The 10,752-nt window shown below is 38.3% G+C and overlaps 1 protein-coding gene across 6 annotated transcripts in view; it reads left to right on the top strand.

Annotated features, from left to right (window-relative positions):
• The window catches only part of SPEF2 (sperm flagellar 2), a 221,590-nt gene extending 211,039 nt beyond the window's left edge, over nt 1-10,551 (top strand). For 2 of the 6 annotated variants that reach the window (XM_077116958.1, XM_077116960.1), the window contains 3 exons: nt 3,108-3,344; nt 3,554-3,676; nt 9,820-10,550. In XM_077116958.1, coding sequence (XP_076973073.1) covers nt 3,108-3,344; nt 3,554-3,676; nt 9,820-9,909 — 450 coding nt within the window. In that variant the 3' untranslated portion in view covers nt 9,910-10,550. Of the gene's footprint in view, nt 1-3,107; nt 3,345-3,553; nt 3,677-9,819 lie in introns of all 6 variants that reach the window. The other 4 variants (XM_077116961.1, XM_077116962.1, XM_077116959.1 and 1 more) reach the window with 4 other exon arrangements.
• The last annotated feature ends 201 nt before the right edge of the window (nt 10,552-10,752 follow it).

Genomic DNA, 10,752 nt, shown 5'->3' on the forward strand with positions numbered 1-10,752 from the left:
CCTTTCCAACTGTGTTCTAGTTTCCTGGGTAACCTCATCCCAGGAAACCATAATGAGCCTGCTCAGAAATAGCACCTCCTATGGATCCATTTTCACTCCCACAATATTCAATCACATCTTTGTTTTTGTTTCCTGCGTCAACTGGAACTCTCCCCAATATTCCATTCTTCCTTACTGCTTGCTGTTACTCGTGCCTGTTCCATTCAATGTGGTGTAGAACTTCTGTCTAAATCCATAGCTTCTTGGGTAATTTAAGAGGACAACAAGAGCAAAGCATTCATCAATAACATGTTAGTCCTGGTGCATCTTTGCATGAGTGACATTTGGGAAAATGGTTCATTCTGCGCTCTGTGTGGTATGGCGCTGCAAAGTTGGAATTCATAAAATGTGAGTTTAAATCTCACCATTTACAGGACTTCGAAAAGCATTTTGGCAGGAGTCTTCAAGGTACTGGGATTCAAAACACATACATTTCTTGTATGTTGACAGCTTTGCTTACACTAATTTCAAACACTGACCTTCTGTTCTTCCTTCTGAGATTTGGGACAGAATTGATTGAATGATAGAAATGCCGAGTCAGGTAGACAAACAGGGATCACTGTGCAAACATTTGTTGGAAGCCCTTGAGAGCTGCCTCTGAGAGTTACTGAATGTGACATAGTGTTTGACAGCATCACAATCTGTTGTACTGCTTAGATGATAATGTGGCTTACACCGTTTTGATGCTACTAATAATTGCTCATCCAGAAGAACTGGCTTTACTCCACATAGGCTTTATTGATTTTGTTTGTACATCCACATTCAGAATCACCATCTTTCAGGGATTTCTGTTGGCAAGAGCCCGTTTCTTTGGTACACTCTGCAGTCCACCTAGGATGCTGAGCCAGGCTCCTTTGGTCATAATCTCAGGCATCCTCCTCTCCCTACTGAGACACTAATTCTACCCTTTCTCAAAACTCTGGAGAGCTACAGATGTAAAAAAAAAAAAAAAAAAGGAGGAATTTTAAAAACATCCTATGACACTAGTAATTTAAGAATTATTTGCTCACATTTTAATTTGTTACCATTTGGCTTTAAAATTTCATTATCCCATGATGAGTATATCAGACCTTTTAAAAATTAGCTCCTCCCTGATTATGGAAACAGTGCAGAAAAAAGAAATCAGGTTTCTTTGTTTAATTTTGTCATCTCTTGCTCATCTAAATTGACTAGCCATTCATATGGCCATGGTTTCTATCTATATCTTGTCCATGCAACACCTATGTTGCATTCTGAATAGAAATTAATTCATTCTCCATTCAGTCATCAAGTTGTTTTACATCCTAATTTTGTTCATTTCACTATACTAAATGTCCCTTTGCTCCTGAAATTATTGGTAGGTAGCAATTGCAGTGATCCCCAAGCATCTTGGGAGGATACACAAAAAGGCCTGTTTCACATTTCTGCCATTTAGCATTTCCTTATTTTTTAGAATTGAAATGAAGCAACACAAATAACTCTCTCTATATATATATATATATACACACACACCAATATAGGCACACATATCAATGCTTAGTTCACAAATTTTCAAATAGCAGAGCACCTGCTCCCACTCTCTCTCCTTTTAGATTAGATTAAATTCTCAATTTAGCAAAAGATAGAGAAATTCAAGTAAAGCAAGGTGACTACACAGATCTAGAGCAAATGTAACCTGCCTTCATTCCAATGCCCTTGGCCCCTCCAAAATGCCTAATAAGGACACACAACTACCAGAGGCTTGATTTTATGCTGGGCTATAATCCATTTTGGGGACTTACATGACTGGGAGAAGTTTACACAACCAATTTGCTTAATGCTTCTACTTAATTGAATACCTACAGCCATTGGAATCCTCCCCTCCTTTTTTGTTTGTTTGTTTTGTGCTTTTTCCTCCCCTTGTTTTAAGCCTAATTAGCATCAACAAAACTGAATTTCCTCCCCTTGGGATAAAGGAAAATCAGCATTCAGGGGTTCCCTGTCACTTCGCCAGCCAATATTATAAAATGTATATTCTTTTATGTCAAATTATCAAATGTTGATTACCTCATCAGAAACAACACACATACATACAAATTTACTGCAGAGAATTTGGAGAGTACAAAACAAAGGGTAAAAGGAAATCACCTGTTCCACTATCCAGAGGTATCCACTGTTAACTCTTTAATGTAACTATTTCCTTTGTTTACATGAATTATTTTACACATATAAAGAAAATGAGGAACTTACTATAATTATTATTTTGTGTTCTGTTTTCTATTTGCACTTTGTATATGGTGACAGTTTTCTCATGTCAATAGGTATTTTTCTAAATCATAATTTTCGTGACTGCATACTATTCCATCACAGAAGTGTACTATATTTTATTGCCACCATTTCCCCATTTTAGAAGCATAGGTTTTCTATTTTGCTGTATAGCACCAAATAACCATCCAGTTATTCCTATTTTTTCAGGCTTTCAATACATAGAAAATTGTTTTTGAAGGAATTTACTCTTTACCATACTCAAAATGTGAATGCTTTGCATTCGTGGCTCTGCAGCCAAGCTCCAAAGAGTAGCAGTAAGAATCTGAATCTAATTTTCTGTATTCAATTTGTTTTCTATTTTTCCTTCTGGATTTTTCATAGGTTTAACTGCTCATAACCAAATGAACGTTCCCAAAGCTCTTAGAATCAGTCAAGCTTGAAAAATTAATTTGCTATAACCTCTAGGCTGAAATCAGTTTCCAAAAGCAAATCCTATTAAAATCTACATTCGTGCTGAGAAGTCTGACAACAGTTATACTGCTTCATTATAGGGTCCATTTATTTAGGAATACGATGTACCTGGCAGTGGAGTAAGCACAGGAGTGATAGGGCACTACCAAGACTGAGGTCTTTTGTACACCCAAGAAGAATTGGCCTATGATTTTGACATTATAATTTCTAGTGCAGCTAGCATATTCTCTTCTAAACTTCATTTAGCTAGTTTTTGGTAGGTGCTGTCATTCCATTGCGTGAAAATTGTGTAACAAAACTGGTGTTTTCCAATTCTCTAATGTTGGAAAGATTTCAGCTTGACTTCAACTTCTCTGTACTTGATTTTGCAGACCTCTTCCTCTACTGAAGCATGTCCAATTGGGGAATCTCCTGAACTTGAAGAAAATGTAAGCGAGGACAGGGAGTTAAAAGAGGAAAGGGAGGAAAAGGAAGAAGAAATCCTTGAATTTGCAAACACTGAAAAGATTTCCATGGAAACACTCCTCAGAGTGTTCCGAGGAGGAAGCGAAGCCCAGGACTCTAACAGATTTGCCAGCTACCTAAAGATAGAGAACATTTATTCAGAGGTTGGTTAGATTATCTTTGTAAAAGGGGCATCCTGTACATAAGAAAAATTGCCCTCAATCTTGAGCATATTTTCATGGAATCTCTCTCAAATCTATCATTATATAGAAATTATGGCAAGTTCCTTTAACTTAAGGAACATAAGTAGAACCTTTTTTTAATGTCTGCAGGATTTGTAAAATTAGTTAACTTTATTTTTTCTTCTTTAAAGTACTTCATAAAAATATTTCAAGACCTCGGTGCCAAGAATCTGGAGCCAATTGAAGTCACTATTCTCTTGAAGCATCCTTTTATTCAAGACCTGATTTCAAATTATCCAGACTATAAAATTCCTGTGAGTATTACCCAAAGGTGTCATAATTCAGCTGGCCTCAGGTTCAGGGCAACCTGGGACATTTCTAACAAGGGCTAATAGGAAGGAGAAAGAAGCTGGACTTGGCCAGAACAAGATCTGGGAAGCTAAACTGTTCATAACATCAGATGGGGAAGGACAGCCTGCAAAACCTAAAAGGCAGCAAGCTCAGGCACAGTCAGGGCCTGCCCCATGACTGCTAAGGGACTATCCATTGAGTTTACATCAGAAGGCTGGAGGTAATTGATAATTAACCTGGGTGAGTAGCAGTACTGAGGCGCTAGATCATTCCAGTCAGCCACTGACCCTAGCTTATGGTTTAAAAGCATAGAAAATAGTGTCTGTCCCTCTGGCCAAAGAGGGCTAGGCCCAGACCATGATACCCAGCCAAGTACTAACATAGACAGTGTGCTCTAATTATGAAACACGTTGTCTATGCAGTGAAAGTGACAGTGCACACAAAAGGTTAGGTGCCAATTCCATCAGGGAAACAATGTGCAAGATGAGAAAGCTGAAGATGAAACCCATAGAGGCTGGGCCAATCCATCAGAAGAAAGGAAGAACTGCAATTCAGAAATCACCTGGAACACTACAAACCTTATCTGTACAGGCTTAATGCACATCCACAGAGGCAGGTCCCAGGTCTTCAACAGGAAGGGCTAAGAAAGGCAGAGGCTGACTCCACCCTCCTTTCAGAGAGTGGCAAATTGCTGCTACCCTTCAGGTACCCATTTAATAGCATGGAGTCCCCCTAATTGACTCCTGCCGGTTGTTTATTGAACTACAAAGGATTTCTGATTTAAAAGAAAAGCTTTCATAAAATGCAAGTGATCAGGAGGTGCATAAGTGGTAGAATGCTCACCTACTGGGTTTGATTCCTGGACCAAGCACCCCCCCATCCCCCGCCAAAAAAAAAGCAAGTGATTGAAGATGCAATTACTCATGACTTCCCAGTGGTTACCTTTTGCAGATTTCTCCCTATGCCCAGTAATGAGGCTATCCAGACTTACGTTATCTATATGCCTGAAATCTATTGTTCTAAATGGCTAATCTATTTTTATATAAATTTCATCATTTGTGTTAATAATAATGGAAATTCACTTCTAACAAGCTAGAGCTGTCAGTATTCTAGACACCTCCAGCAGTCAAGTGCAACACTAGTGTCTAAGAAGCAGGCTTTGGGATCAGAAAGTCATGGGCTGAATCTCAAGTCTACTACTCACTACCTACCTCCTCATCCTGGCTTCCTCCATCTGTGAAATGAGGATAAGTCATTCCTATACAAAGGGTTGTATTAAGGGTTAAATGAGATCGTGCATGTTAAGTACTTGGCATGGTACCTGGTACCTGGGAAGCACTTAAGCAACGGTAGCTTTTATGATTACTAATCAATACTAACCACCTGGTACTGAGACCAATAATATAAGGTTCTGTGGGAGAAAAAAAAAGGAATATCAAACTCAATTACCATTCTCAAGCAAATGCCATTCCCATTAGCAAGACAATTCCTACACACAGAAAGTACAACAGTATGATATAAGATAAACCAAACAAGTGCAAAATTATAACTGCTTATAGGAATTTAAAATAAATGACAATTTTGGGCTCAAAGTGTGGAGGGGATTCTGCCCAAGAAGAAATAAGTTGGGTCTTGAAGGATGGCCAGTGTTTTAGAAAGAGAAGGGAAGGGCGAGGAAATTGACACTGATTTTGCTGTTGGGGTGGGTTGGCAGCAGGATCCTAAGAGAGGTGTGGCAGAGGCCTGGAGGCAGGACTTCTTGGGAAGAACCTGAGCTGGATCTTGTTGAAGAGCAGCGTCTTTGCAGAGCCATCCCTTTCAATAAGTACGACAGGCCAGATGACAACCCAGATGTCACGTGGGGAAATGGTGGGCTTGATTTGAAAAGTGATGGATAATTTATAGGCTTCTGCACAAGAATGAGATACGATATTGACTTCTTCATCTCTGTTTCTTTGTCTCGTATCATTATGCCTCTACCATTTAACAGGGCACTTTAAAGAACATCATTTTCATCTCTTTATTTAAACAGGCACATATATTTGAAAACATTGTTGGCAGCTATTCCAAGTTATTATTTCATACATTCAACAAACATTTACTGTTTGCATTGAAATGAATACATTGCATGTCCCTTCTGTCTCCTGTATGTCATACTTTCAATAATAAAGATGACTTTCTTCCCCATTTAGGATGAGGAAGGTGTAAGTCAATAGGACCCTAGAGTTAGTAGGGACAAAGAACATCAGAACTAGACAAGGGGCTGGAGAGAGGCAGGGTGAGTCAGAGTCACAATGAGGAATGGGGAACTTACAGAGATCTGCTCCCCTTTTGCTTTCCTTTCAGCAAATGCCATTTTTACAAAGTGGATTCCACAGGCTGATCTCATTCACTACACTTCCTTCTACACACTCTGTTCCACATTCCAGAAAACAACTCTCTGAATTTGAACCAGTAAAATACGTTGCTGAATCACTTGGAGTTATGCATTATACAATTTCTCTTATATTAGCAACAAGTAGGAACCTAAAACAATGTCACAATTATAGCACATAATGAGAGAGAAGATCCCTGCAAAGTCCTAATGATTGGGTACTATCATCACTCTGGCCAGGGTAACTAAATATGATTGGTTTACAGAGAAAATTCTGTTAAGCTCTTGGCCAACAGATGACTGCCTTTGAGAACCTACCCTTTGCAAGATATTCTAACCCCCAGGGAAACCTGGAGGCCACAGGGCTCTTGTTAATTTATGAACTTCCCTCCTTTGGGAGGAGTTTTATCAACTTGCAGTGCATTTCAACCAAGATATCCTGGCATTTGGGGCAGCACAGTGCCTCCTGTGTAGGACCATCCCGAATCTGACAGGAGCTCTAACATTGCACTACATTACCCATTACATCCTAGGAGCACCTTGACATTTTGCCCACCGAAATATATCTGTGCACATTTCCCAAATCTGCCCTGGCGGGCAGTACCCCTCTGACTGAGACCCTGCAAGCTGGAGGGTATCCGGCCACCAGTGAAACAGTCACCGCAGCGCTAGGATCATTTGATGCTCTTGTAGTAGAAAGAGTGAGGAGTGGGCAGCTGAATGAGCGGGTGAGTGCGTTGATTTGCCACAATGCTTCTTTAAAATATGTCCGGGTCAGCTGCTCCAACTCTTGCTCTCCTCGACCATCTCTCCTCCCTGTCTCTCCACGGAGAAACCTATGAGAGGACAGTGGACTATCACAATCATGACTTAGTTGTTTGTGATACAAGGAGAGTTGTGTCTATGACCTGAAAAGCTTGAATTCTGGTATTCTACAAAGAAAGCGGTTCTCTTTCCAGTAAAGTGCTCTATTCTCATTTTCGTTAACCAAAAAAGAAAAAAAATCCCTGAAGACTCAGGAAATACCATACTCGTCCTGTCATCAGTTTTTTTTTCCAGATATCCATGTACAAGTAAATATATCTATATTTCAAAATGAACTTTAACCACAGTGATGTTATTTGAAGATCTTTCGAGATAAGTAGAGCAAAAGCTAGAGTGTGGTTTTTCAGGTTAAGATGTTGTTTGCTATTATAAACAGTGAGAAGTGAAGGTTGTTGCCTAACAGCTCTATGTTTACAAGATTCGTATTTAGAAGAGGCAACCTTTTAAAATACATATTGAAGAAAGTGAATATAATTATGAATATGCATAATGTTATGATATATTTTAGCTCTGCTCCTACTGCCTGGCTCTGCGGTTACACAAAAGTGGGCTCTGGAGTCACACTGATTAGGCTCACACTTATGAACTGTGCGACCTCACTGTGCCTCAGTTTCCTGATCTGTGAAATAGGGATAATGATTATACCTACCTTATAGGGTTCTGGGGCAGATTACCAGGCTTAATATATGTAAAGTGCTTAGCCTAATGTTAGGCAGGTAGAAAACACTCAATACATGTGAGGCATTGTCATTGTTATTACTGAGCGATAGGTATTTACAGTGTGCAAAAAATACTTCGGAGCCATGTGAAGTTCTCTGTGGATGGATCACTGGGCTGACATTTCATCTCCTGCTCTTGGGAAGGGAAAGAGGCTTTTACTGGTATGTGCCATGATGACAAATCTCCAACCTGCTGCTCTGGTTGGGTTCAAACCAGGATTCTGAGAAGCCCATGTGGCCACTATCTAAACAGAAGAGCCAGATTTTATGTTGTATTTTATAGTTACTCAGTTAACTATAAAATCCATAAAATCTTAAAACGATGAAATGATTTAAATTTTACTTTCATAAACCTCATACAGGGAGGTTATTTTCAAGTTGAGTTCCTAAATAATTAAGAACATCATTTTGTTAAATGTAGTGATACCTAGCAAGGCATTGCAAGTAGGCTGTTGGTGAGTAGTCAATTTCCTATGGCAAATGTTTTTACAGTTTTAGGTGATCAAACAATTTTCTATAACAATTTAACCGATGTAGTTTCTTAAGATAAACGTGCTGAGTAAATGTCAATTTCTTTAAGCATACCTGTAAACCAAACATATCCTTAGGATTAAGGTTTACATTCAATCAGAAGTAGCAATAAATCTTTTAGTGTTAAAATCAGAATGTCATAGGAGAATTTCTTATAAACAAATGAGCCAGGACCCAGTTACATAAGGACAAAATACCTCACGGTTTTAAATATGGCCTGAAGGGATCCTCAGCTCATTTTGTCTTCAGGGCATCTGACTGATAAATATTCTTTGACATTCTCCTTTATCTTTATAACAAAATATGGTGGTTGCTTCCGTGCTTTGAAATCAAAGCAGCTTGTCAAACACTTTCTCACTCTCTCAGGCTTTTTTTCAATAACTGTTTCTGAAAATTATGGCCCCTGATTTCAACTATAGACTTAGCCAAGGCTAGTTTAGTTATATCTGGAACTTAATAATTTTTCCCATGCAATGGAATGTTAGATAATCATATGTCAATTCATCCTGTAATCACTAAGTTAACTTTCTATGATCAGCACTTGTTATTATAAATATAGTATCCAGGGCTTCGATTATATGTTATTATAATTATAGAACCCAGGGTTTGATTCCTGGTGACTGCCCTTGCAAAAAAAAAAAAAGAAAAAGAAAATCAGACTATAGTATCCAAAGTAGACATGCTATTAAGAATTGTAATGGGTGGGGCAAGAAAAATCAGTGGTGACCAGCTATTTTTTTTTTCACATGGGCAGGCACGGGATCAAACCCGGGTCTCCAGCATGGCAGGCAAGAACTCTGCCTGCTGAGCCACTGTGGCCCACTCCCAGCTACTCTTTTCTGCTTGGTTCACTCAAGGTCCTTCTGGAAAATGATTCACTCTAATTCCTGACAGTGACTGATATAAGAAATAGACATAACACTTGCTTTAGAGATTAAATTCACTCATGTCTTCATGAGTGAAATAATCACAATCAAATTAAAACCGTTGAACTCAGCTCTGAAGAGAAGGAAAAAAAAGCTTATATTCTTAAAGTGCACCCCTAAATTTGTGAAATAAAAAAGAAGTAAATGCCATATACATGTAATTCTACATTTTTGTGCATGTTTGTTCCCTTTCTACATTGTGATCATTTGAAAATTGATTTTGAAAGGTATCTGTGATTTAGAATGTTAGCTATCTGGGTATTTTAAACAGATGAAAAGCAGACCATGCTATCCTGATATTTTTTAAACATGAAGAAATACACATCTCAGAAAAATAAACTGCTGTTCTAAAATTCTATAAACCTATGGAAGTGATAAATTTAGCATTAGAATTTTCCTTTAACAGAAGGTGAATGCTGTTTTTATTCATCAGTAAGATAATAATTAATCTTTAGCTTGCCATTATGTGCTAGACTCTATGTAGTTGCCTTCACAAATTTTATTTCATCTAATGTGACAATAACTCCATAATCAGATGAAGAAACTGAAGCTCTAAGGGTACAACTAGTACGTTGCAAGACAGGATGCAAATTAATTGGGAAGCACTTTCTTTCAAAGGAAAGGAAAAAAGACCACACTACTGAGTGTTTAATCACTGCCATACATTAGTGAAAATTAATCCTAAATCATTTATCAATGTTTGTAACTTCTCTTTGAATCTTTTCTCTTAGGATATTAAAGTAGTTCTCCAAAGGAATGAGCATGTACAAGGAAGTGATGGAGAGAGATCACCTTCAAGACTTACAGAGGAAAAGAAATGAAGCCAAAAGACTGTAATTTTACATTTAGAAATGAATCTTCCAAATATCAAATGTGGCATGGTGCTTGTCATATGTGTTATAAATGTAGAAATCACACCTACCAGGTTATGAGGGGTACTGAAAAGAAGATCTTCCATAACTTAGGGAATATTCTATAACCATGAAAGAAAAGAGCAAAAATCCAAAGTAAGAAGGAATGGATTTTGATGTGGCTCTGAAAATAAAAGGGACCAGAACAATATATGCAAAAATAAACATACAGATAAATCACGAATATTCCATAGGAGAAGTATTCACAGTAGATTAATATAAGTGAAAATTCCCAAAAACTTCAGGTCAGGGCAGTACTGCAGGACACATTTTATAGTTTTGTTCCACATGTGGTAAAATTCCAAGTTTCACCCCAGTAGCAGCAAGAGGCCTGAAGTACTGAAATTCTTCCATCATCCATTCATAATTCCTTCTTAATAGAATCTAATGCTTCCTTTAGATATAGGTGTGCTTGTATAATTGTATCTGTTTACTTGCATAAAGTAGTGACTCAAATGCTTACCTCAAGAAAATGTTTTTTAAAAATGTGAGCAATAACTTGTTCTCAGTGGCTTGGTTTCCATGACGCCTCTCTCTAGATCTACTGAACTGGCTGTTCCTTCCGAGGATCCCTTGCTGGCTCTTCCTCTTCTACTCATTTTGGAGAGCCCAGGTCTCAATCCTTCCCTATCCACAGTCGATCTTGGATGATCTTATCCATTTCTGTGGCTTTATAGGTTTTATAGATGCTGACAACATTGAAATTTCCATTTCCCATCCTCCCCGGAACTCCAAACTTGCCTATCTTACTGC

The sequence above is a fragment of the Tamandua tetradactyla genome, chromosome 9, assembly GCF_023851605.1.
Source record: "Tamandua tetradactyla isolate mTamTet1 chromosome 9, mTamTet1.pri, whole genome shotgun sequence".
In the NCBI taxonomy this organism is placed as follows: Eukaryota; Metazoa; Chordata; class Mammalia; order Pilosa; family Myrmecophagidae; genus Tamandua; species Tamandua tetradactyla.